The sequence below is a fragment of the Rasamsonia byssochlamydoides genome (genome assembly GCF_041956645.1).
Source record: "Rasamsonia byssochlamydoides strain NRRL 3658 unplaced genomic scaffold VTN77scaffold_63, whole genome shotgun sequence".
NCBI lineage: Eukaryota > Fungi > Ascomycota > Eurotiomycetes > Eurotiales > Trichocomaceae > Rasamsonia > Rasamsonia byssochlamydoides.
In genome coordinates, this window is record NW_027192446.1 from 111,950 (window position 1) to 137,508 (window position 25,559).

The 25,559-nt window shown below is 51.2% G+C and overlaps 12 protein-coding genes across 12 annotated transcripts; 7 read left to right on the forward strand and 5 right to left on the reverse strand.

The window, feature by feature from the left end:
* Nucleotides 1-360: 360 nt before the first annotated feature.
* Nucleotides 361-1,269, forward strand: VTN77DRAFT_7712 (uncharacterized protein; the record flags this gene model as incomplete). The annotated part of the gene is made up of 1 exon (XM_069424131.1): nucleotides 361-1,269. One exon carries the CDS (start codon nucleotides 361-363, stop codon nucleotides 1,267-1,269), a length of 909 nt encoding a protein of 302 aa, XP_069275221.1.
* A 196-nt stretch (nucleotides 1,270-1,465) lies between these two features.
* VTN77DRAFT_7713 (uncharacterized protein) lies at nucleotides 1,466-2,170 on the forward strand (the record flags this gene model as incomplete). The annotated part of the gene is made up of 1 exon (XM_069424132.1): nucleotides 1,466-2,170. One exon carries the CDS (start codon nucleotides 1,466-1,468, stop codon nucleotides 2,168-2,170), a length of 705 nt encoding a protein of 234 aa, XP_069275222.1.
* Nucleotides 2,171-2,331: 161 nt separating this feature from the next.
* VTN77DRAFT_7714 (uncharacterized protein) lies at nucleotides 2,332-3,046 on the forward strand (the record flags this gene model as incomplete). Its single annotated transcript, XM_069424133.1, has 3 exons — nucleotides 2,332-2,539; nucleotides 2,617-2,754; nucleotides 2,877-3,046. 3 exons carry the CDS (start codon nucleotides 2,332-2,334, stop codon nucleotides 3,044-3,046), a joined length of 516 nt encoding a protein of 171 aa, XP_069275223.1.
* A 643-nt stretch (nucleotides 3,047-3,689) lies between these two features.
* Nucleotides 3,690-6,020, reverse strand: VTN77DRAFT_7715 (uncharacterized protein; the record flags this gene model as incomplete). Its single annotated transcript, XM_069424134.1, has 1 exon — nucleotides 3,690-6,020. One exon carries the CDS (start codon nucleotides 6,018-6,020, stop codon nucleotides 3,690-3,692), a length of 2,331 nt encoding a protein of 776 aa, XP_069275224.1.
* Nucleotides 6,021-6,775: 755 nt separating this feature from the next.
* On the reverse strand, nucleotides 6,776-7,591 carry VTN77DRAFT_7716 (uncharacterized protein; the record flags this gene model as incomplete). The annotated part of the gene is made up of 3 exons (XM_069424135.1): nucleotides 6,776-7,025; nucleotides 7,083-7,167; nucleotides 7,330-7,591. The coding sequence occupies 3 exons, from the start codon at nucleotides 7,589-7,591 to the stop codon at nucleotides 6,776-6,778; spliced, it is 597 nt and encodes a 198-aa protein (XP_069275225.1).
* Nucleotides 7,592-9,355: 1,764 nt separating this feature from the next.
* VTN77DRAFT_7717 (uncharacterized protein) lies at nucleotides 9,356-9,883 on the reverse strand (the record flags this gene model as incomplete). Its single annotated transcript, XM_069424136.1, has 1 exon — nucleotides 9,356-9,883. The coding sequence occupies one exon, from the start codon at nucleotides 9,881-9,883 to the stop codon at nucleotides 9,356-9,358; it is 528 nt and encodes a 175-aa protein (XP_069275226.1).
* A 186-nt stretch (nucleotides 9,884-10,069) lies between these two features.
* Nucleotides 10,070-11,280, forward strand: VTN77DRAFT_7718 (uncharacterized protein; the record flags this gene model as incomplete). Its single annotated transcript, XM_069424137.1, has 2 exons — nucleotides 10,070-10,236; nucleotides 10,299-11,280. The coding sequence occupies 2 exons, from the start codon at nucleotides 10,070-10,072 to the stop codon at nucleotides 11,278-11,280; spliced, it is 1,149 nt and encodes a 382-aa protein (XP_069275227.1).
* A 1,414-nt stretch (nucleotides 11,281-12,694) lies between these two features.
* Nucleotides 12,695-13,218, forward strand: VTN77DRAFT_7719 (uncharacterized protein; the record flags this gene model as incomplete). The annotated part of the gene is made up of 3 exons (XM_069424138.1): nucleotides 12,695-12,908; nucleotides 13,021-13,088; nucleotides 13,168-13,218. 3 exons carry the CDS (start codon nucleotides 12,695-12,697, stop codon nucleotides 13,216-13,218), a joined length of 333 nt encoding a protein of 110 aa, XP_069275228.1.
* Nucleotides 13,219-14,583: 1,365 nt separating this feature from the next.
* Nucleotides 14,584-15,996, reverse strand: VTN77DRAFT_7720 (uncharacterized protein; the record flags this gene model as incomplete). Its single annotated transcript, XM_069424140.1, has 1 exon — nucleotides 14,584-15,996. The coding sequence occupies one exon, from the start codon at nucleotides 15,994-15,996 to the stop codon at nucleotides 14,584-14,586; it is 1,413 nt and encodes a 470-aa protein (XP_069275229.1).
* A 381-nt stretch (nucleotides 15,997-16,377) lies between these two features.
* On the forward strand, nucleotides 16,378-17,973 carry VTN77DRAFT_7721 (uncharacterized protein; the record flags this gene model as incomplete). The annotated part of the gene is made up of 1 exon (XM_069424141.1): nucleotides 16,378-17,973. The coding sequence occupies one exon, from the start codon at nucleotides 16,378-16,380 to the stop codon at nucleotides 17,971-17,973; it is 1,596 nt and encodes a 531-aa protein (XP_069275230.1).
* A 1,112-nt stretch (nucleotides 17,974-19,085) lies between these two features.
* On the forward strand, nucleotides 19,086-21,823 carry VTN77DRAFT_7722 (uncharacterized protein; the record flags this gene model as incomplete). The annotated part of the gene is made up of 8 exons (XM_069424142.1): nucleotides 19,086-19,160; nucleotides 19,219-19,289; nucleotides 19,352-19,739; nucleotides 19,789-19,870; nucleotides 19,938-20,411; nucleotides 20,468-20,780; nucleotides 20,838-21,154; nucleotides 21,219-21,823. The coding sequence occupies 8 exons, from the start codon at nucleotides 19,086-19,088 to the stop codon at nucleotides 21,821-21,823; spliced, it is 2,325 nt and encodes a 774-aa protein (XP_069275231.1).
* Nucleotides 21,824-22,636: 813 nt separating this feature from the next.
* VTN77DRAFT_7723 (uncharacterized protein) lies at nucleotides 22,637-24,484 on the reverse strand (the record flags this gene model as incomplete). The annotated part of the gene is made up of 3 exons (XM_069424143.1): nucleotides 22,637-23,736; nucleotides 23,787-24,209; nucleotides 24,286-24,484. 3 exons carry the CDS (start codon nucleotides 24,482-24,484, stop codon nucleotides 22,637-22,639), a joined length of 1,722 nt encoding a protein of 573 aa, XP_069275232.1.
* Nucleotides 24,485-25,559: the final 1,075 nt, after the last annotated feature.

Below are 25,559 nucleotides of genomic sequence, written 5' to 3' on the forward strand. Positions count from 1 at the left end.
AATTTCTGAGCTCTATTTCCTCTCCTGAGCTTAATTTGTCGCAGCAGCTCCAGCTGTGGCACACGACACTGGAGATGTGTGGCTCCTTATCGACAATCACTTCTTTCGTTATTGACACAACGTTCTACAAATGTTGCTTCTCTCGATTAAACGCAAACAATCCAGAGTCTCGGCCAATGCAGATGATGCGGAGATGAGAGGGGGCTGCAGATGTGTTGGTACTAAGAACGCTAGCGTGATCACAGGCGTAATTCAGCCTCGACGCGAGTCATGACAAGGCGGGGGACAGACAGGATAATTACTCCCTGAATTGGTTTACAAAGACGAAAGGGCCAGAGAACTCTCCAAGGCTCCTATTGAATGTTTTTAGTCGCCCGATTCTTTGTCGAAACTTCTCAACACACTCGCTCCAGAAAGCTTCTCGCACCAACCTGGTTGTTGGAAAATATGCCTGATTCAAAAGCTGAAAGAAGCGAGAAGGACAACTCCTCATGGCCGCCAAGTGACTCAAGATATTTCTCCAACATCAGCCAGAATCACTGGGAACGTATACAAGCATTATTCAACTTTCCAGTCAAGGTATTGAACTGCTTTACCTGGAAGAGATGGAAGGTGGTCCGATGGCTGGGCGAGGAGTATCTCTGTCCTGCGCTTCACGATTGCAATTATCCGGATCCCGAAGGCCTGGAAAGGTTTCTGACTACAGCAGAGCATGTGTACTCGTTGCGACAGCAGAAGAAACATGCAGAAATATCCCAATTCGCAGCATGCTATCTCATCCAGGAACGTCGATGGGATAAGCCCGGCTATAAGAAATTTTTCATTGCGCAGATCTTGTGGAGTTTCTATGAGCGATATCCAAAGTGCATTCCCGACAACACGAAGGATCACGATCCTTTTGATTGTGCGATTGATGGGATGTTGACCCTATCAGACTCCCAGCTCGTCAAATTGATTCCCGATATTGGCGCGCTTGCCGACACGCATTTCGGTCAGGGTCGCATTTTCCACGACCGTGTTTGGCTTGATGGGGGCTGTACGAGGCTGTGTCGACGGGTCTTGAAACTCGTGAGAAACAATGCGGAGCTTGAAAACGTTCATACCGTTGCCATAAGGAAAGGATTCGCCTGGACGATTAGAGATAACGAGGCGTATGTTCTCCGCGAGGAAGCTTTGGAGATTTCGAAAAAGGTTCACGGTCAATACCATCCCGTCACATGGGAACTGACAAACACGTTGGTGATTATCATACATCTCAAGGTATGTTGACGGCCGCAGAGACTCTTTTTGAAACCTTTATCAACGGAGGGTGGGAGTGCGAGGGAGACCATCATGATCTCTTACGACGCAAGGCGATGCCAGCCTTGGCTGAGGTGTACCAAAACAAAGGCGGGACTTCGAGGCGAGGTCCTTGCTCTGGAAAGCCAGCGAAGGCATCCGTTCGGAGCTGTATCAAGCCCATTGGATGCCATTCGTCAAACTATCCTGGGATAGATCCCCCCTCGTGTCTGCGATATCGGGTGTCGCGAACGACGATTTCTATTCCAACTTTTGCTGGAGCAACCTGGAACTGTCAATCTTTCCATTCGACAAGATCGCGCTGAAACCAGTGACGCCCTCGGATGCGGAGAAAACTGCAAAGTGGCATCCCGTCGGTAAGCTGCCCTATGGAGGGAAGAAGTGGCCTCCCAAGACGTTGAAGGACTGGCAAGGCGGGTTTGAACCGGAAATTCTCATACAGCCAGGCGGCATAAGAAACAAGAACAAACCTCGGTTGGTTCTCCAACTTCCTTATCTCAGTTACGAGCACTTTGAGACATCCGAATTTTACCGTCTGGGGCGGTCGTACGATTCCTATCGCAAGGGTTCGCTGGAAGAACCGACTTTCAAAGCCTGGCTCGATGAGGAGGGCTCAACGTACGGATTGTCACCTAGCGGTAGCGTATTAGATAACGTTTTTTATGTACCGACAGCGGCTGCAATGGACGTTGGTTTCTGTGTCTCTCCGCTTGGAGACGAGGTTGAAAAACACCAGTTCATCTCTGAGACGGGGGCTGTGAAAGCGTCGACTGAGGGACTGCTCCAATTTGACGAGGTATGCCGGCTCCGCTACTACCACATTTATCGGAAATTGATAGCATGGCCCAAGTTCCGAAGCCATTTTTTATAGAAAGATCCGACACGACTGTCGGCTTCTTCAACAACACGCCGGGCGACACTGCTGCTCTTGATCAGTCCGGGGTAGCTGGCGGGTTCAACCTCATGTCTTCAAACTGGATCGATTGGAAGCTCTTTGTACTACACAAATGCTGGCCTGGAAAAGGACTGAAAATGTTCTTTGAAGATGGGAGCCCTGTTCCTGTTCTGGGCTATATGTACGGGACATGGATTGACTCTACCCTGCGCACGAAGTGGACCGGTTTGGAGGTCTATGTTGTTCAGGCACGGTTCCACGTTTCGAATGCAGATGGTGGAATTGACTTGCAGTGTCATTTCGTCTTGAACCCGGACGATCTGTGCAGGAGGAGACGACATCAGAGTAAGTCTACTACATGTACTCCACAGATAGCACACATTGGCGATACATTCAGCTGACTTACACTTTCCAAACAAAAGTGTCAGCAGAGGAGACGCGCTCAATGTGTCTCTTCCTCAATCCGTCATTATATCGTTTAACCTGTCGTGGATGCCAGACGCCATGGGTTTGTACCGCGATGGGATCGTGGCAGCCGGAGAAATTCAAGGGAGTCACAGGTATGTACATACCTACAACCTACATTACGCATCTTAGCCTCTTGACATCAATCATCCTGCACTGCAACACATCATTTATTCCTTCTGATTCCCGTGTGTCTGACAGTCCCTTTTGTCTCTAGTTCCCAGACCAGACAACTCTCATCCCTCCACACCGAACTCTCCCGCCGCGAAAACTGGGATAACGAGTTCCGGCGAGTATGGAGCAATTCCTCCCAATCATCTGAGCGTATCACCATCCTCCGGGCGCAGATGCATGTCGAAATGGCGAACCGGATCGCGTGGGATATAGAGTATGGGCGGGCTGTTGGGCATTGGGTCGGTAGGAGTCATGGCCAATAGGTATGTATTTATGCACTTACTGTGTTTTTCGGGTTGATTTGATGATGATTAACTTTACCATATATGTGTGTGTTTCATTGCAGCGGTTGAGAATGAAATAACAAATCTCAAATCATTCTTCTTTTCGCTATCCTATAGTTAGTGAATCTTCTAGCTTATATGTGGTTCATACGTGATGAACATCCCTCTCTCTCTCCCCCCTTCTCTTTTCTTCTTTCTTTCTTTCTTTCTTTCTTTCTTTCTTTCTTTCTTTCTTTCTTTCTTTCTTTCCTTTTTTTTTCCAGGCGAAAAAACAGTTGCATAAATGGAGGAGGTTAGTACCAGAGGGGTAGGGATAACAAGCTATGAATGTATGCATGCATGCCAGATCATGATTATTTTTATTTACTGATCTCTTTATTTATTTATCTGCTACATCAGTTCAGTTCAGTTCAGTTCTCTTTATCTGTTACATTTTGTCGTTGTTGTGTATATACACATACATACATCATTTCAACCCAGTTGTACAGTACAGTACAATACATAGTAGACGAGTCCAAAGGGAATCAATCTGATTAGACATGATAAGGACACTGTGTGTGTGTGTGTGTCTTTCACTCATCAAACCCTTCCCACCCATCATCATCACCATCATCACTGCCGCTGTTCGACACCTCCGCTGACGCCGCTCGGAGCTGCTGCTCCTGCTTCTGCTTCTTCCTACGACTGCTCTCGATTGCCCCCTTCCTCCTATTCTCCATGCGGCGATCGAAGCCGCTCTTCGTGCTGATCCGCGTCTTGCTCAGCTCCGTCTTATCGTCTAGCTTGAGCTTGGCGGACGCCTGGCGGGCCTTCACGCCGTGCCGCTTCAGCTCCTTCTTGTCCTTCTTGCTCAGGTCCGGCAGGGCGTCGAGCAGCCACTTCTGCACCGATTTCTCGCTGTCCGATTTCCCCTGCAGTTTCTCGCTCGCGTCGATCATGTTCGCGATGCTCTTCACGTAGGGGATGTCTTCCTTCGTGTAGAACGTCACGGCGATGCCGCCCTCGCGGCCTGCGCGGCCTGTGCGGCCCACGCGATGGACGTACGCGGCGGCCGAGGTCGGGATGTCGTAGTTGACCACCCCGTTGATGCCCCGGAAGTCGACGCCCCGGGCCAAGAGGTCTGTCGTGACGATCACCCAGATCTCGCCCTTGCGGAACCCCTTCATGATCTCCGACCGGCGGGTTTCGGACAGGTCGGAATGCAGCACGGCTATGCGGGAGGAACCGCCTGCCTCGGCGGGGATGTCGTAGAGCAGTTCCGAATGTAACGCCACGGCGCGTTGGATCGTCTGGGTGAAGATGAGGAAGGGCGGTCGCAGGCGAGTTTCGGGCGGTGCAATCGTTCCAGTGGGATGGATCAGTTGCCGCAAACCAAGCAGCTTGCCCTGCTCGGTGGCCGCATAGATGAGTTTGTGGGTGATATTCGGGACGGCGGAATCCTTCAGCCCGATGACAACCCGGATCAGGGGCGTGTTGTCAGTCAAGCCCAGAGACGTCCGTCGGTCCTTGATGATCGATTTGGTGAGCTCTTCGATGCTGGAGCCCATCGTGGCTGACCACAGAGAAACACGCAACTGAGGGTTGGTGCAAGCGCTCCATATGCCAGAGGTCTGGTCGCGGAAGAGTGGATCCAGGAGGACATCTGCTTCGTCCAGGACCAGGTTTCTGATCGAAGGCATCGGCGCGATGCTCTTCGTCTGGTTGGCAGACAGCGCATTGACCAAAAGCAGCGGCGTCGTCACGAGAATATCACTCTTCGTCACAGTGCTCTTTCGTCTGCGCTTCTTTTCAGATCGTGTTGCCCCGTTTGCGCCAGCGTCGGCGTCAGAATCATCGTCATTATCGTCAGATTCAGAAGAAGACGATCCACTATGTTCTCCTTTCTCTTCTTCTGATGACGTATCATCATCGTCCGTCCGGTCGAGAACTCGCATGCCCTTCCTCATGCCCGTGATCTTTACTCCCGTTCCAATAGCCAGCTTGCGCCCTTCGTTGACAATCTGCCAAACAAGCTCCTTCGTTGGTGCGATGATGACAGCAAATATCTCTTTCTGTCCAGGATGTTCATGATGATGACGAACGATCTTAGTGATCAATGGGATCAAGAAGGCGAGCGTCTTTCCACTGCCCGTCGGGGCCACGACCGCCAGATCCGGCTCCGGCGTCTCGCCAGGTTGCGTCTTGCCAGTGTATGGGGAATGTCCCAGCAGCAGAGGCAGACTTCCCATCTGCACCTCCGTCGGCACGGAGAAGCCTTGCTCGGCGATATTCTCAGCCAGCCGTCGCGAGATGCGATACTTCTTCCGCAGTTGCTGAAACGAAACCAGCGGTTCGGGATACAGCCGACGGGCCTCTTTTTTCTGTTTCTTGCTCAGTGGAGGAGCTGGCTTTTCTTCTTCTTCTTTCTTCTTTTTCTTTTCCTTCTTCTTCTTCTTTTCCGTCTTCGCATCTTCAGCGTTGACGGAATTGATGGACTTGATGGCCTGGATCTCCTCGAGGTCCCTCATATCGGAGACTCCGATCTTGTGCGTTTTCAGGATGGACCGTCGTTGAGACTCATCCATAATCTCCTCCTCTTCACGCTTTTCTTCATCTGAATCAGAATCATCCCCACTACCATCCTTTGACTTCCTCTGCCTCTTCGCATTCGCATCCTTGGCAGCAGCCGCCGCCGCAAAGAAATCCAAATTGACCGCGTCGTCAGCCTCAGCATCGCCACCATTCACGCCGTCTTCATCCCCCCTCTTCCTCTTTTTCGACTGCGTTTCATCCGCAGCACGAAACAACTGCGGGTTCTCCGCCTTGCCGGCTGAAGGCAGCCGGGCTGACGGGGTCTTGGTCTTGGTCTGCCCGGCTATCGACTTTAGGTTCGTCGACCGGGTCAGCAGTTTGAAGGCATCCATCTTGGAGAAACTACCATATAAAATACCACCGAGAGAGAAATCATCTAGATAGAAACCAGAACAAGGGTATATGTATGCTAGCTGTTGCGCGTGCGATGTTATTTTTTCATGCGGGTCGGTTAGTCTTGGTCACTATCAACATGCTAAAAAAAAGTTTCGCGCAGGGATGGATGGATGGATACCTTCCACTTTTTGCGCCGGACCAATCAAAGGCCGGGAAATCTGTCTGCACGGGTTCCTCAGGAACTCATCTGCTGACTACCTATATAATTACTTTCTCTATTCTATTTGAGCGAAGATCGAATATGAATTTTATTTCGCATCTGTTTTTTCCCTTAAAAATTGATAATTGTCTCTCTTCATCAGCGCGTCTTATTTGAGATATCCGCATGCTGACAGTCTGTGACCGGCTGGTTGGCCAGCACATTCATTTATTCATTCATTCCTTTTTCTTGTAGTGTATAGGATTGTACTCCTTGGAGATTAATTGTCATCACAGACGCACAGAATTCTCATAATAATCATGATTTGGGCATGCCAGAGGCCTGACATCCTGAATGTCAAATGCTTTGTTTGTAGTTCGCCAGCTCCGTGTTGATTGCAGCAGAACAACCGAGTGACAGTATGCAGCTATATTCCACCGTCTATCATACAATAGTACAAGACGCTGTGAAGCAAAAGGAAGCAAACATAAGAAAATAGGGTGTCAGACAGCGAGGTTTTCGCGAATAAGACTCGACTCGACTCGACTCTATCTAGTGCGCATCTGCGTGGGCAGGCTTCCCCCGGTATCCAACAATCTTGCGTCGGCCAATCATCTCACCAACTGTGAAGAATCCCAGAACCTCGGCAGCGGTCACGCCCACGAAAGCCAGTTCCTTCTTGTCCATGCTGCGTACCCGGCCCAGGATGGCCTGCGGGGAGATGTTGAGGTTCTTCAGAGTCGACGGGTTGCGGAGAGCGTTGATCAAGGGCTGGAAGTATGCCTGGAAGGTGGCGAGGCTTCTATACGGAAATGTCAGTTGCGGGGAATGGGGTGAGATGCAGGAGGATGTCGCTTACGGAGGCGCCATGTTCTGACCGCGGACAACAAGCTTGGCAAGCTCAATGCCAACTCGGGTGTAGTAGATGGTGGGAGGTATTAACGCTAGAAAGGACACTGTCAGTCAAGTTTCAATTTATAAACAGCGCGATAGTGATCCGCGAGTGGATGCAGGAGTAGACGCAGGAACGAAAGCTCCTTTCATCTCCAAATTGTCTGAAATCCATCCATTGTGAAACTGCTATTCACTCAACAGGACATCCTTACAGTCAATAAAAGCGATGACTCGGCCGGTTCTCCCGCCGACCTTCCGCAGGGCATTGCCGACATTCTGTGCGGCGCTCGCAATTGCCGGACCGGCAGTCGACGTAACCCTCGACAGACCTTCCGAAGCCTTGGAAGCCACAGACGACGCAGTCTCCTTGGCCCTGGAGGCCGCCTGGGAGGTGGTAGAGTTGTGTCTGATGGCGGTTCTGCGGAACAGAAACTGCGACTGCCGCAGCACGGCACGGGACGCCGTGACGGGCATTTTTCCTGCTGGCCACCGAGGGAAGAGGATGTGACGGAGAGAAAGAGAGATGACGATTCACGTCCCTGATGCAGGAGACGATGTCCAATGGCCGGTTGGTCAGGTGGTGGGACAGATGGATCGTCAGGTCAGTACGGATCTAAAGGGCCAAATCTGGGAGTGTGACGCTCGGAAAATCTAGGGAAAAACTTGGGCCGCAGTCTGGCGTCACGTGATCCAACGTCAACCACATTGTCGCTCTACTCTGTAGACTGATGAACAACCTTGTTAACCAACTTCATGCTTGTAGCTTTGTGCACAGGAGCGCTCTGCTTCATCTACCAGCAGACAATTAGCTCTGCACCTGTGCAGCTGCTATGCATGGCTGAAGCGCAGCCCTCTAATTCACTTGGCTTTCAGGAGATCAGATCATCAAACCGGCCCAGAGCTAATTCCCAGGAAGATTGAATTATGTTCATTGAATTGTTGTTTACTGTGCTCAACTGAAAAATGACCTTCTTGACAATATCGTCGAGGCAGAGGCAGAATGGATCCTTGGAGAGACGTCTTGGATCTTGGACGACATTGCGAATTTGTCGCTGATAAAGGAGGGCTATCAACGAATTGTACACGATTACCGGGGCTCACTTATATCTGCACTCATCAGATTCAAAGACTGATCTTGCAGCTGTCATCCGGTTCCCTAAAGCTGGACGACAGCATTCCAGGAGGAAGAGATTGCAATGGACCAAGTCATGAGATTCCTTCGCCAAAGCCCACGATTTCCCGTTCCCGTCTAGTCAGCTGGAGCTGGACTGCGGGCAGGCCTCGAGATCGGGGTCATTTCACAAGAAAAGCATATCCTGAACACAGATGTCAATGTGAACACGTTGGGCGTGTTATGCCATCAGACGCTGATTTTGTCCTCTAGCATTATGACTTCGATTTCAGCCGTATCGAAGCCATCATGGAGGATGTTGAAGGGGCACGGCGCGTCACAGAGTAGCCCTTGACATACAATATGAACGATTAGTACCTTCCACGACGTCTTTGATCGGAGATGGCGAAAAGAGAGCTTCTGATGAAGAATTTGCGATCGCAGGAACTAACGACACAGAACTAGGCCTAGAGACTAGTAGGATCAGTTTATAGCGAATAGCAGGCGTAAGGAGATGATTTTGCAGCGTCTCTTCCAATTAAAGAGGAGACATATCTGGGGAGCATCTCATTTTTCAGTATGATTTGGGAAGCCTTTTTGCCACTGCGTTTGCGAAGTGTCAGATGCAATTGATATTGTTCTATTGCCAGAGTCGCCATGATAAGTCGCAATAATTAACATCTGATGGCAACAGCATCGACGAGGATGATAACGAATTGGTCACAGCCGAATAATGCCACCTGTCCTCCGCACTCGACACCAGCCTTTATCACGATTGGAACTCACTTCTCGCGCAGAGAAGCACTTTATCGAGTATTGACGGGAGAATAGAGAAGATGTGTGTGGAGTGACTGGAGTCTGGACCTGGACAATGGATGGAGTCTGAGTGATGGCCGCAGCAGGCCCACTCACGGGATCTCCGCCGGAAAATTACCCGACAGAGCTGCTCTGACATCCCACTGTCGGCAAATTCCAAGAGATCTGTTAGATACTCGGACTAAATAATACTTTATTGTCACCTGACCAGTCTAGACGTTACAAACAAGGACTTTTTTATTGCGTCTTGGCAACGAGTGGAGCGTTTTATGCCGCATTGGCAGTCACTTTTTACCGAACAGATGAGCCTCTCATGATGTGTGAGAATTGTACGGAGTAATAAAGGTATTAATCAGACCCCGTGACCAGCAAGCTTTGTTGAAGTCTAGAAGCAGCGGGTCTGGTGATCGATGCAGGAAAATGCAGCATCCAGCGTCTTCAATCAAACTGGAGACTCTAGGCGGGAGACGGTTATTTTCGTAGCATCTACTCTTGCAGTCAATACAGGAAATCGTTCTCAGGGAAAGATAGCAGTAGTCCCTGATGTAGTGATGATAGTAAGAACGCTCAAAATCAGCTATCCAATTTACCCGCAGTTCTATAGACCCATCCTTTTCTCCAGCGGGGAGGAGGGGCACAGAAAAACAAAGTGGGTAACTGTGGTAAGCTCCGGGCCACCTTCCTTCGCATCTCCAATCAGGGTAATTCCACCCCGCGCAGCAGTTATCGGCGCCCGGATAATACGTTCTTCGCCGGTCTGGCAGGCATTCCTCGAGTAGTTCGTCGGTTGAGACACGTCGATGATGCCTCCACAGGCAGCTTGGACTGCCGGGAGGCATCCAATCTTATTAGACTCCCCCTCGTCCTACGTTGCACCTTCAACATCTGCCGGTCCCCTTCTTCCTAGACACCCCTCGTCGTTCGTTCCTAGATAATCTTTTGTCCCGTCGATCTTTCCTCTCTTTCCGCCGGTGGGCTGTTTACTTGTCTGAAAGAAAATAAAGAGACGTCTGTCAAACGTCGATATGGCCGCCGAAATCATCCCTACGAAGCCCAACATTGGCGTCTACACGAATCCCAACCATGACTTGTGGGTCGCAGAGGCAAAGCCGACGTTGGAAGAAGTCAAGAGTGGCAGCACTCTCAAGCCCGGAGAGGTGACGGTGGAAGTCCGCAGTACAGGCATTTGCGGGTAAGATTTACTTGAACTGAATGTTCTGAGGAATGACAGCAGTACTGATTGATGTGTTACAGATCGGACGTTCACTTCTGGCATGCTGGCTGCATCGGTCCTATGATCGTCACAGGAGACCACATCTTGGGTCATGAGTCTGCAGGTGTTGTCATTGCCGTCGCCCCAGACGTCAAGACACTGAAGCCTGGAGACCGGGTCGCCATCGAGCCCAATATCATCTGCAATAAGTGCGAGCCCTGCTTGACAGGCCGCTACAATGGCTGTGAGGCCGTCGAGTTCCTGTCGACGCCCCCTATCGACGGTCTGCTCCGACGCTATGTCAACCACCCGGCCGTCTGGTGTCACAAAATTGGAGACTTGAGTTTTGAGGAAGGCGCCCTGCTCGAGCCTCTCAGTGTCGCCCTCGCTGGGTTGGAGCGCGCTGGGGTTCGTCTGGGAGATCCTGTCCTGGTCGCCGGAGCGGGCCCCATTGGCTTGGTGACTTTGCTTTGCGTGCGCGCTGCGGGTGCCACTCCTATCGTGATCACCGATATCGACGAGGGTCGTTTGCGTTTCGCCAAGGAACTGGTGCCTGAGGTTCGCACCTACAAGGTGCAGCCGGAACTTTCTGCAGAGGAGAATGCAGCAGGAATCCTCGATGCATTGAATGATGGTAATGGCTGTGCTCCTGATGCGATTCGGCCCCGTGTGGCCATGGAATGCACGGGAGTCGAGAGCAGCGTTGCGTCGGCGATCTGGAGCGTCAAGTTCGGAGGTAAAGTCTTCGTGATTGGTGTGGGCAAGAACGAGATGAAGATCCCTTTCATGCGGTTGAGCACGTGGGAAATCGACTTGCAGTATCAATACCGCTACTGCAACACCTGGCCCAAGGCGATCCGTCTGGTCAAGAACGGGGTGATTGACTTGAGGAAGCTGGTCACCCACCGGTTCCGGCTGGAGGATGCGGTCAAAGCGTTTGAGACGGCTGCCAATCCGAAGACGGGGGCGATCAAAGTGCAGATCATGAGTTCAGAGGAGGATATCAAGGCTGGCAGCAATTAAGACTTGTGCAGTTCATCTATTTATGACGGTAATGGCATGGTTGTTGGTTGGGGAAAGCTTCTGTATAGAGTTGATAGAGTGATATCATTCATGACGATGGTTTTGAATTGGTATTCTTTCTTCTCAAATGTGCTCCTATTTTCTCCTATTCGTAAAGTCTGTTTCATCTTTTCTTCTTTTTTTTTCCCAGTCCATCTGAACCCCGCCAAATACCAAAGGTAATGACATCCGGTGATGTCTCGGTGATAGGCGGTGCCTGACTTGGGAGGTGATACCCAACACCTGCAAATCCGGCGAGAGAACTTTATTTATCACGCCACAATTATCAGCAGCAATTCGAAGAGACAGACAGACGGATATATTGGAGGCATCCATGGAAGTATGTACAACATACGTATGTCTCCTCTCCCGATCATAGAACAAGTCCTCCGGCTTGCCATCACAGTAATGATATCCTCGAAGACGTATGATACGTATCGGCTGTTGCCTTCAGAGCGTTCTTTCGACCTATGTTCGCTATACTGTACCAATATCAAATCAATGTTTGCCTAATCAATCATTACAATTATATTGGACCTGTACCTAATAATGCAAGGCAAAGACGCGCAGATAATGGCTCGAATGACACTTTCGATTCAGTATATATATATATATATATACCTAGGCAAATAAATGGAGATCTCTATCCAATACGAATGGAATGGAAAGCTCACTCAAATTTTACTCAGTTCATAGGTTTGTCGATCGATACTACAAATCTCTAGATTATATTCCCATGAGAAAGAAAAGAAAACCTTGTTCAAGGATATTTGTAGGGAACCAATGACCGCAGTATCACTGGGACCATGCTGAGGCCCTCATGGAAGTCCTTTTTTATGACATCTAAAATAAGGGTTGCCTTTATTTATATAAAGTGTGTGCCAGGACAGGGACAATATCTACATCTGTGGGAAGCGCCAGACTAAGATTATTGTATTGTAAAAAAAAATATTACAGTACAAGATGTAGTTGAGCTCAACTGGAAGATTAAATAAATGTGAGATAGTAGATTTTTTTTTTGCTCGGTAGGTAGATATTGTACTAGTATTGTACATACGTAGGGGGAACATTCCAGTCTCCCTTCATCCCTCCCTTGTTTGAAATGTCATCTCATCTCGACACGGCGCGCAATTCACACACGCAAGGGGCTGATGCTGCCGCACAGTACGAAGCAGGGAGGGAGGGAAACGCAATAGCTATTTTTTCCCCCCCTGTCTATCTTTATAAATTGATGGCCCTAATCTAGTCTGATCTATGTCCCTCTCTCGTGGCATCCATCCATACTGCTGCTTTATTCATTCGTTTTCTTTAGTTCCTTATCTTAAACTGAAGACAAGAGAGAAGAAAAGAAAAGAAGATACGTCCAGAAATCAACATGCGCATCACTATCCTCCTCTCGACCTTCATCTCCCTCGCTACCCTCTCCCTTGGCAGTACCAATAGCAACAACAACAACAATAATGATAATGATAATAACGGACACTGGTGGTGCAGCCTAGCCAAAGACGGCGGTCTCCCACAGAAACCGTACTGCTGCGACGATTCGCAAGTCCAGCAGTGGGCCAATGGGATGATTGTGGCGGATAGTTGTATGTCGCATATATACATACATAATCCATCCTGGCCTGTCCTGTCTTAGATTCGATTGATGCTGTTGAGTTATGTAGTTCTGTTTACTGATTAACGTTTGCTTGTCTGCAGGTACGCCTGCTCCGGCAGCGAAGGGACCATGTCCGCAGGCTGCGGATGTGTGGTGCTGCTATGTCCTGGTTCGTTTCACTGTTCTCAGCCATGAAGAGTGAGATATGGATGAGATGGTAATGCTAACGCTGTTGTGGTGGTTTGTAGGACACAAACAACAAGTGGGGATGCACGTCGGTTGCTGAGTGGAAGGCTTGATGATGATGATGATTCTCAGTTTTGGTCGATTGGTGCTTGTTTCAATTGAATGAGTAGAATCGAATATACCCAACATATTCTGTCGATGAAAAGGAGTCGGCTTGGCTTGCGTCTGTCTGGTGTTGGTGTCAGTAGGAGAGGGACAATTAATTCTGCTGGCCAGGCCAGAAGACAAAGACAAGAAACAACCTATGTGGCTGAATATAATTCTTGCCAATATTATTTACTTTATCAGAGGAACGAAATGCCACAGACTAGGCAAGGAGTGAACGCCATGGCATCTCTTTTTGGCCGAATCTGCGACATACTCAGATAAAGTGGATATGTGGCTGCCAACACAGGATATTCTTCTTCCGTAACTGCCGACTCGCCCTCTGGTCATCAAACGACTCCAGCGTCTCGCCTCCATCATGAGGTATCTTTAGAACAGTATCCAGCGGTCTGACATTGAACGTCCACTCGGGGCCAGATTCATACACCCTCTCCTCATTCCGATACGCCTCTATCTCTTCCGGCAACACAATGGCATCCGCATGTCTCGGGATCCCCAGCTCGATTTTATTGAAAGCAAGCACCATCAGCGTGAGGCTGTCCCTCAGAATCCAACGACCTGAATGCATTGTGGAGGATTTCAGGGACAAATATAGATCGTTCTTTTACTGTCAAACTCTCCCCTAGCCTTTGTGCCAGCAAGTTGCAGCAAGATTGGAAGTCCAGTCATCAACCATGTAACACGTGGTGGTCACATGTAAAAAATTTCATATTTGGACTAGTCTCTTGACGAGCAAACAGCCATATATCTATATACTTTATAATGGTATGTTGAGGAATAATTATGCGGATAAATCTGTTATTAAATATAGGTATAGATAGAGATAGAGAATTACTTAGAGAACTTTTTATAAAAATAAATCTTTTTAATCTTTCAAAGATAAGTACTCTAGTCATAAAGAGAATCCATTTTTTCCCCTAGAAATTCATCCCTAAAATAAACCCCTTCTTACTCTATATTCAAGATAAAACCTCGTATAGTATACTTTATAGCATAGTAACATTGTAGAAGAATAATTCTATCCTAACAAAAAAAGAATATAATAAACACCGCCAGTGAGTCCATTCCCATCCATGACTTGCCAACGATAACGATACAGGGTATTTATTTCATTGAGAGATCGAAATCTCGATCTTATAAGGCATTTTCCAGACGTAAACTCGTAACGGGACGTAAGACATAATAATATAATCCATGTTGTCTGCCGCAATTCCAGATTGACAGACCTGCAAGCAGGCTTCGTTCTTGCATAATCTATTAAAGCCAAGGGAATTTGAATTCAATTCAATTCATGACTTCGTCATTGCCAGTGACTACACCCGCATCGCTCTGATCTTCTGCAGGGCCTTGAGCTCCTTGTCCAACTTGCCAACGATGTTCGCGATCAGATGATGGTGGGCTGAGATGCGATGAAGCTGACTGGATAGATCCGTATTTGGAAAGCTCCAATCGTTTGATCGTGGAACGGCGGCTTCAGGCAAGAAGGGTAATTTCTCGCTGAGAGCAAACCACATCGGTTCAAGCAATGACACGATCGCATTGCGAGTGTCTTGAGAAGAACCATGTCTCCGCTCCTCCTCGCGGATTACGACCTGTTGAATAGATTCGACATGATCGTCTAGAGCGGCGAGGTGAGTGAGCAGGGAATCGGTCGTAGAACTGAGCCTCGACACAGCCGTATCCAGAAACTGCTCCAGACGACCCAGTTGACTGGCCAGCAGAGTGCCCTTTTCAATCCCAGTCTGCGACGAGCCATACGACAGAAAGCGGCCCCAGAAGCGCTCGCCAGTGGAGCTCTTTCCTGGCTGCTTCTGCCTTCGCGCTTCTTGCGAGAGCAAGCTGTCAACAATCGTTTTCATGTCCGCTTTGAGAGTGTCAAACTCCCGAGAAGCGGTTCGAAGCGCTGTCCAAGCGCCTTCAAATTCGAGATCGAGTTCATGTCTCGCTCCGGGATAAGTGTTCCGTAGTGTGTTGTATACCTCTCGAAACCCACCGTCACTGTGCTTCAGGGGGTCATCGAGCGGTGTCAATGCTTGTACAGTCTGATTCAGGAAGTCTTGCAGCTTAATTTGCGTTCTGATCGCATTCTGATAATTGGCCGGCAAACCGGGAACTTTTTGGGAGGTGTCGTTGTGGAGAACACAACTTTTTGGATACAGAGTTGAAGCAGAAGGGAGTTGACAGAGCTGTGGGAATTGATACAGCAGCTCTGGAAGGATAAGGAGGTGCAAAATAGAGATCAGAAGGATCGCATTTACGACCATCCAAATGACCCTGCTCTGTTCCAAATTTTGAGCCAGGTAGGATATCTTGTGAAGAAGATACTCCTCCATACCAGTTGCAGCTGGCGAAGGGGGATCCGCAGGTGCCTGAGGCTGATCAGTCTTGCGTCCTTGGTTCTGGGGACTGGCAGAAGTAATAGCCTGATTTCGAGACGAAACATGCTTGCTCCGTTTTCTGGGTACGACCCAAGAGCCCTCAGAGGTCATGTCGATAGAGATCGACGGCATAATGAGCTCTGGACCGGAGAAAGAAGAGGCAGTCGTGATTTCGGAATCGGAAGGAGATTTTCCAGCAAATCTGTGAGAACTGTGTTCTGAGGTGTGTTTATTGTGCACAGACTCGGTTTCACGATCATCGTGTGTCTCAGGTGGAGGTCTGTCGGGAACAACCCACGACTCCCCTAGGACTGAGCTGTCGCGAAGGTGAGCTGAGCGGGAGGACATGGTCAATCCGTAGTTATCTCTAAAAAGCCTGGACGCAACGGTCAGCGAAAATCTTGAAACTAAAGCATGACACTTCGACTAGTTCTATAGTCAGTACCTTAGTGAGTTTCAAGTATATTCTTTTGTACGCAGGGAGTATCGTATGCCCATGACCATGACAGATATCTGCATTTCCCGTCAACAGAATGGAATTCACGATCACATCGTTCAGATGAACGAGGTCGATGGTTGACACGCGGGGTTGATCGTTCTTGTTGATATGATCATCAGGTGGATTGTGGTTGGTCCACGCGCCCCGTCTGGTGAATTCGGCGGGGAAGGTGAACAAAGAGAGGTTTCAGGCCGAAGGAGAAAGCGAGTCTCCAGCACCCCCTTCGCGCAATGCGCCGATTAAACACCCTCTGCCGCAACAGGCACAGTTTTGCAGGGCACCCTGCTACAGCCAGTTTCCGACCGCGATGGGCTCCTGTTCGACATTGCTCGTGTTCCGCTGTGCCCGTTAACAGGCAGAAAGCTGTTCCCGCCAGACATGCCAGCAACAGCGCCTCGAACATTCAACCAGGGACGCCAGCTGCAGACCATCGAGTGCTGGGAACTGCCCAGGAGCTCTTCACCACGTCCCCGTACAGCCCAGGCTCGCCGCTCTTCCTCCCCAATGGCACGCACGTGGTCAACAAGCTGATCTCGTTCCTCCGCGCGCAATACCGCCAGTATGGGTTCCGCGAAGTCCTCACGCCGAATATCTACAAGAAGTCCCTGTGGGAGGTCTCGGGGCATTGGCAGAATTACAAGGACGACATGTACGAGGTACGGGGCCGGGGCGCCACAGGGGAGACGGACGGAGAGCTGGGCGAAGACGAATCCTACGGTCTGAAGCCGATGAACTGCCCCGGCCACTGCCTGCTGTTCAAGTCGCAGAAACACTCCTACCGGGAACTCCCGGTCCGCTACGCAGATTTCAGTCCGTTACATCGCAATGAGATCTCCGGTTCTCTCAGCGGCCTCACTCGGGTGCGGCGATTCCACCAAGACGACGGGCACATCTTCTGCCGGCCGCAGCAGATCAAACGGGAGATCGCCTTGGCCTTGGGCTTTGTGGACATGGTGATGAAGACGTTTGGTCTGGGGCAATACCGTCTGGTTCTGTCTACGCGGCCGGAGAAGGACTTTATTGGAAGCTTGGAGCTGTGGGACAGCGCTGAGGCGCAGCTGCGGGATGCGCTGAACAATACTGGCCGCCCATGGGAGGTGAACGAGGGCGACGGCGCGTTCTACGGTCCCAAGATCGATATCCAACTGCAGGACTCTGATGGCAAGTACCATCAGCTGTCCACAATCCAGCTGGATATGAACTTGCCGCAACGGTTTGGGCTGGAATACCAGGTTGCGCCAGGCGAAGAAGATTACAACCCGGACACGCCCGGAAAGGCCACGCCGGTGCTGATTCATCGGGCCATTTTCGGCTCATTGGAACGATTTCTCGCCCTGCTGATCGAGCACTACGCCGGTCGATGGCCGTTCTGGCTGTCTCCCCGCCAAGGCATCATCCTCACCGTGCAGCAGGATGACGCCGTGCTGCGTCTGGCCCAGGAGGCAGTCGCCAAATTCTCGGGGTTCCGCGCCCTGTTGCCGGATCAAAATGACTCTCAGCCTCCTGCGCCCCTCGCTTCTACCGACACGACGTTCCTCATCGACCTCGACACCAGCAGCCAGTCATTGGGCAAGAAGATCCAGCGAGCCAAGCAGATGAAATACAATCTGATCTTTGTGCTGGGGTCCCGGAATCTCGACAATGGCAGCATCGAACTCGACGTGTCGGGCCAGTTGCAGGGTAGCAGCGACGACGGTGCGGCAACGCTGCGTGGTCTGCTGGAGAAATCGATTGGAGCAGAGTCTCTGCAGAACCTTCGCGCGGTGAAGATGAAGATTGACGAGGTGTATCCTCTGTTGCTGCAGATGGAGAAGAATTTCTTGTGATGTATACCCCACGAAGACGTGTCTGTATGATTAGATTATGTACAGTAGTTACGTCGGTAGATCAGGACGTTTTCCAGACCATTTGTGATTCTGTCAACTGACATGGTATTGACAAATCACGTTGTCGTCGCGAGTAGTACTAGATGCCTACCTAAGCTGCCGACGAACCCGGCTCTGCAGAAGGCGTTCACCGGGGTCGCAGCGCCAATCACGATGATCATTCAGTGGTAAGTTGGCTGCGATCGTCGGGCGTGGCTGCATGCGGCGTTCCACGCGCCGTCTCCAAGTCTTCGATAGACCTTCCAGACCCAGTTAGCAACTGTTAGGCGGGCTTCCTCATGCCGTGTCCACTTGTCACTAAGACTTAAGAACTTAAGGGTGAACCGATTTTTGAAAAGTCGCTCTTCTGATTCCTCTCAGTTTTCGATCGTTTCTCTTCCTTCCTGTCTCGAGTCCTCGACAATAGCCTCTTGTTGCCAGGCAGGGATTACGGTGTACTTCTCAGGGCAATCCCACAGGGATAGAGTGTCGTGGCCATGGCCATGGTGCCCGCTACTGCATCATCAGCATGCCAAGTGGGGCAGGCAGATCGTCAGTCATATGGTCTACCACGATAATAACTCAATAAGCTCTCGACTGTCTCTTTTTTTTTCCTGCCGGAGTGGGTTAGCGAGTAGTAATCACTAAATACTGGACAAGTAATCGGTATCCGTTAGCCAGGCAAAATGAGGAACAGGAACCGGGCACACTACGGAGTCCACCACAGGAATGTAGAGAGAGGACCGTGGTGCATCAAAAGTTAAGAGCGGCAATCCCTTTCGTCCCTGCTGGAAGCTTTAACTTACGGAGTCCTTGACTGCCCTACGATTACTCAGTTCCCTGCGCTGGTCCCTAAGCCTGCTGCCCCACGGCCCGACTCTTCCATCTCTTCTCTCCCTAAAATTTAGTATCAGACAAATCCACTGCCTCCATTGCTTTGCATGCGACCTCCATCCCTCTTCGACAATCGCCAACCCACATGGCAAAGAGTGTCGCGCGGCGACGGCTAGCTGATTGACCTTGGCAATCGTCCAGATCGCAGCCCGTCTCCGTCTCCGCTCCTCCACCCCGCCATGGCGGAGGCGTCCGTCAAGAGCAGTCTTCCCCGGAAGAGCGCGTTCTCCTGTGAGGCCTGCCGGAAAAGAAAGGTTTGCTATAGACTCTTTTCCCCACCTGTCAAACCAGCTGTTATTAATCAATCCCCAGGTGAAATGTAACGGAGCGAGTCCGTCGTGCGCGCGATGCGCTGCTCGTGGAGAAGTCTGTGTGTACAGTTTGTAAGCGATACATCCGGAGACGAACCATCCCATCGATTTGTTGCTGACTATTGATTGCAAAGGGCGCCGACATTATCCTACACCAAGACCCTCGAGGCCAAAATCGCACAACTGGAGGAGGCCCTGGCGAAACTGCAAGCTGAACGCGCCCGTGAATTGGAAAACGCGTCCAAACCAAGTCCCCAGGGTTCCGGAGACTTCTCCAAGTATGAACCGGACGAGAGAGAGGATGGTCTGCCGGACCTGTCGGCTGATTTCGAAGGCCTGAAGGTCGAGGATGACGGCCGCATCTCGTTTCATGGGCCGACCAGTCTCTTCCACCTGCCCAGCGGCATGGTCAATGAGATTGCGTCATCTCCCCATACCGCTCTGGAACTCGAGGCGCGCAAGGAGCGGTTGATCAACAACGCGTGGCGGGAAAGGGCATTCGAGCAGCTGGCTGCCATCCCTGTACGTGTCTCAACTGGTCCCCAGCGGACGTATTGCTGATGGCATCCAGGAACCGTTTCAATATCTCCTTGATTTCCACTGGTGTTGGATCCAACCGCTATTTAATTTTGTCTATCGACCGGCATTCACGCGTGAGTCTTGATTTCTGCTCACGAGAGTCCATTCTCCAGAGGTCGCTAATTTATGGGGGCCGCACAGGCGATATGAAGGTGTCTGGTCCGTACTACTCTGATATTCTATTGAATGCGATCCTGTCCCATTCGGTACGATGGTGCAAGGGCGAGCCCAAAGTTGGCCCCCTTCTCGAGGCATACGATGGTGGCGCCAAATTTTACCAATCCGCCGTCTCTGGCGTCTTCGAGGCTCTCAGGGTCGGCTACCCCAAGATTCCTACCGTCCAGACGCTCCTCCTGCTGAGCGCGCAGGAGTGTGGGCGCGGGAATCGAACGCAAGCGTGGTTGTATAGTGGCATGGCGTTCCGGTTGGTGGAGGACTTGGGCATCTCGGTCGACAGCCGCAAGTATTCGCGATCCATCCCGTTCAGCGATGAGGACATTGAGATTCGAAACCGGCTCTTCTGGAGCTGTTACTTCTGGGACAAGCTCATCTCGCTCTACTTTGGCCGGTCGCCGGCCATAAAGAATTCCCGCGTCAGTCCTCCTCGGATGATATGTAAGTTGATCCTTGCGTCGAGTCGTGGATGCCGCTGATTCATAGGCTCCAAACAGTGGACGATACTTCCGAGATTGAACCCTGGGTTCCCCACGGTGTGGTCTTCCCAGAGGGCATGCATTACCCGCCCACTCAGGCTCACTCCACGTCATGTTTCATGAAGATGTGCGGCCTAGCCGAGATTCTGAACCAGATCATCATCCACATCTATGACCCGCTTCGACAGACGGGCGAAAACGAGTTCATCAACTGCGTCCAGGAGCAGGAAAAGAACCTGGCGCGGTGGTGGGACGAGCTTCCGGACTACTTGAGATTGGTGGCCACTAATCTGCCCCCGTATTGTCCACCGAGTCACATTGTCACTTTGAAGTAAGTCGTGTCCCGCGTGGATGACAGACTTCAGCACTAACCTGTGACGACTGCCAGCTCTCTCTACCATACTATCAACATCCTTCTTCACCGTCCCATCCTGTGTGGCCGACCGCTAGCATCCAAAGAGAGGCAAGACACGAACCATCTGATCCAATGCATGACTTCGGCCACTTCGATTATAGCCCTGTTCGACCTCTATCGCCGCACGTTTGGCGACAGTCACGTTGTGCTCTCCCTTGCCTATAGCGTCTATACCGCGGCCTCGATTTTTCTGCTGGAGATCCAGGCGTTGAAGTACGCTGCTCCTGCCACTCTCGACAAGGTGAAGTTTTGTATCATCGCGTTGGAGCGGGTAAAGACCGCAAATCCTGGTAAGCTGGCGAATCTCCTTTCGTATGCAAAGAAAAAAAAATCCATTTCTGACATTCACCATAGTGATCAATACCGGCCTCGGGCTGATATATCAGGAGCTACGGAAGCTCCAAATCGATATCCACGTCCCGATGTCAGCACCGCATCCGACCGTCCACCTGAATCCGCAACCTCAGCAACAGCAACCACAACCACAGCCTCAGGTCCAGAGACAGACCCCACCCCCGCACTCGCAACATCCACCACGGTCTCACCAACCCAGCCGTCACGTATCTCCATCACAACACTCTCCCGCTGGGTCGACTCCCGGTTCCGTTCCCGCCGGTTTAACGACCGCCACGACCGGCTCCACGAGCCCTCCTGTCCTTCCTGGATACCAGTTTCAGCAACAACCCATCGCAAGTTTTGAGCTCCCGCAACTTCATCAACAAACAGTACCGTCATCGTTCCCGGGTCAACCCGACCATCTGGCCGCCGCCGCTCCGCATCCACAGGGTGGGGGTATGCCCGGCATGATACTGAACCCAGACGGCACGGCGATGACGACGACGTATGAGATCACGCCGGAGGTGTTTGAGGCTTTTTCGTACGTGGAGCCCATCACGACGAATATGACGTCGGGGTATGACTCGGGGTGGGGAATGATGGGGCCAGGAGTTAGCGGATGATAGCCGAGCGGAGCGAGTCATGACCAATACCTATCTTGAGCCTTTCCTTGCCCTGGTGCACGACACTTTTTGCCTTTTTTTTCTTTTTCCTTTGATGACGAAAGACGAAAAAAACAACGACGGACGACCGACATGATGAACTTACTACTCTGCTCTACCTGCTACTCAGACTACCTACTTTGCATGCATCGTGTGGGGCTCGATTGATTGATGGATGATGCATTGGCCGGTACGGCGGGTTGGATTGCAGTTTTTCACCAGCAGTGCAGGCGTTTCTCTTTTCTTCTCTTTTCTTTTCTTCTCTTTTTTCTTCTTTTTTCTTTCCTTTTTTTTTTATTTTCTCCCCTTTGCTCATTTCTCTCCCATTCCATTTATTCCATTTCTTTCCCATATTGGAACATACATATTATATGCATAGGTATCAGCAGATATGGGCGTTATCATTGGAGGGGAACAAAAAAAATAAAAAGAAATCTTCTTGCTCAATATTGACTATGATATGGCCAGCACATACTTATGTACATACATACATACCTAAGTAGTCATTTTTCATTTTCGTCCGTTCACCCTCTGCTGTCCAGTGAGATATGAGGATAGGAGAGGAGGGAGATAAGTCACAAGTCACAAAGTCAGATTATAGATTAAGAAGAGAGGGATGGGATATAAAGTATGTTCTTGTAGATTTGTGTATATACTGTTGGCTGTAGTGGGGTGTATCGTCGATCAGGAAGACTTTTTTTTTTTCAAAAGGACAACATTTCCGGTATGTACGATGTCCTGTACGATGTACGGGGTATGCAGGTAGTATGTAAACTAGACGGCAACGGCATCTCCTCTCACGGCGGGATGCTTCGACGTATCCACCTCCTCTTCTTTCTCCTTGCCAGCAGCAGCAGCAGCGTATCCGGACTCAGAGTCCTTCTCTTCGACAGGCAGCGTAGCGCGCCAACGCATGTACCACGGCCCCTCGAAGAGCTCGCCCATGCGCTCCATCGGAATGCCCTTCGTCTCCGGCGCCCAGAGGCCCAAGATGACGATGCCGGCGAAGCAGATGCATGCCCAGAACACGTATGCTCCCCACACGTGCAGCGAGACGAACATGTTGGGCGTGACGCGCACGACGGCAAACTGGAAGAACCAGTGCAGCGACATGCTGAGCGCGTAGGCGACGCTGCGGATGCGCGTGGGAAACAGCTCCGTGCCGTACAGATAGGGGATCGTGCACAGGCCGATAGACCAGCCGACGGCGTACACGAAGATGGATGCGATGGCGGCGTCGGACGCGGACTTGTTGTTGCCTGCCCCCGGGATCGACATGTACACCGCCATGTAAATGTGTGCTGCGAGCTGGAGGGTGAGGCCGACGAGAAAGCACCGCCGTCGCCCGAACAGGTCGATCAATCCCCAAGTAAAAGCCATGGTGAAGACGAGCTTGACGATGCCGTATGCGCCCGACGAGATGAGCGACTGCGCCGACCCCGTCACGCCCGCGTACTGGAAGATCTGCGGCACGTAGTAGGTGATGCCGTTGCCGCCGGTCCACTGGGCGATGGTCTGCATGACCATGACGAGCCAGAACCGGCTGCGGTAGTTGGGATTGAGCTGAATCTCCTTGAAGATGCTCCACATCGACACACCCTCTAGATCGGCGACGTGTGCGCGCACTTGGCTATCGATCTCCTCGAATTCCTTCTCCACGGCGGGGTCGGAGGGGGTCGATCCTCGCAGGCGGGCCAGCACTTGACGGGCTTCGTCGTGGCGCTCCTTCGAGGCCAGGTAGCGGGGGGTCTCGGGGAGGAAGAACGAGCCGATGAAGCAGAAGCCGACGGGGATGAGGGGGATGGCTTGGACGAGGCGGTACTGGGTGCGAGTCGGCGCCATTTCTACGCTGGCAGCATAGTTGATGAAGAAGCCTGTATGCAGTCAGATAATCGTTCCCTCTTGTTCTGAGGCTGTAGCATACCCAATGCTAGGATGAATAGCAGCGTGACCATGCACATACTGACTGCCACTCCCCGAGTTCGAGCGGGCGCAATCTCGCTCAGATACAAAGGCGACACGACGGTGAGGGCGCCAGCGCCCAGCCCAGCGAAGATGCGCGCAAACAGGAGGAGGCCGTAGATGCCGGACGAGAAGACCTGGATAAAGGTGCCGATGACATAGACGACCGTCGCCGCCTGCCAGGTACGCAGACGGCCGATCCGATCGTTGAAGAAGATGGCCAGGAGACAGCCAATGGCGGCGCCCAGCACGAGGAAGGAGGTGATGTTGGCATTGCGGTTGGCCAGCCCGGTAGGGTCGTCTTTCCAGTGGGACTTGACGAGGTTGAAGTCTGCCATGAAGGAGGGCAGGGTGACGCTGGCGCTGAAGCCACCCTCATCGTAACCTGTGGATCAGCAGGAGTCAGCAGGAGTCAGCAGAATCAGTAGATGCAAATAGGTAGTCCTTCCACAGGCACATACCTTTAGGAATACATCCACATGCCACCAGGAAGACGATGGACGCGTAGTACGCGTTGGTCGTCCACCTGGACTTGTCACCTAGCCCTTTGGTCACAGACATCTCGGGGGACGGACGGTGCCTGCGAAAGCTTTGGATGAGGGAGAATTGGCGGAGAGGGGAGCGAGGAGAGAAATTCGAGGAGTAGTCAGTCTGGAGCATGGGCCATAGTTAAGCTAGAGGTTAATAAGAACCTTATGCAGGACACACAGACGCCGGCTGATGCCATCCTCACGCCTCTAGCCGGGGGGGTTTTTTTTTCTCCTGCAGGGCGATGTTTTGGGCAAAAATCGACCCCTCCCATCGCGTCCGAGGCAGCTTCCCCAGGTGTGCATTGATGCTGATTAAGTTTATCACAAATGCAGGCATCATCGGCCACTAAAACACGCACGAAACGAAGCTTTAAACATGCCGCGCGGCTCGCCGGCTCCACGTCGGCAGCGGGAGGACCAGACCCATGATGCCCATGGGCCGTCCTTCTCATCATCTCCTCAGTATGGAGTATTATCCATTATTATCGGCACGGGAACCCTGGCTCAGTCTTTTCACCTTCACCTGCCCGAGCTGGGCAAAACGTCCGGTGCGATGGGGCTCCCCCAGAGGGGCTCGGTCAAGTTCCGTCGGAGTCGCGATCCGGCAGTCGACAGGAGAGACGAGAGCCGAGACGCGTTGACGGCAGATCTGAAGAAAAAAAAAAAGAGCACAAAACGATGAAGATGGATAGAAGACAGCTCCGTGTCGCTGGCGGCTATTTTCCGGATGTTGGAGTTGAGGCTGGTGTGGGTTGTTACAACCACTGTCAACCAGATTGTTGGGATGGAAGACGGCACCCCTCCGAGCCGGTTACCATCCTGATGGCTTGAACTTTTTTCTCTCTTTTTATTTTTTTATTTTTACTCTCGGCTTTTTATTATTATTATTTTATTTTATTTTTTCTCATGTCCTTCTCTATCTACTCAAGCTGTGCTTGTCATGTACCCTGGTTGGCATTATATACTCCTGTGCAGGCGCCGGAGATTTCCCGTTTGACTATACGAGTCTATACGAGTCTATACGATAGTCCATCAACCGATCCATATCGCTGGGCCATCCGATTAGGATGCTAAGGATGCTAAGAACGCTGTCTCAACGGATCTAATCGGCCGTTAAAACATTCTTATCCTAGTGGGGCGGATTATTATCTCTGTTGGATCATCATCTCTTCGGTCGTTCGCCGCAGGTGGCTCCTGTATCCTCC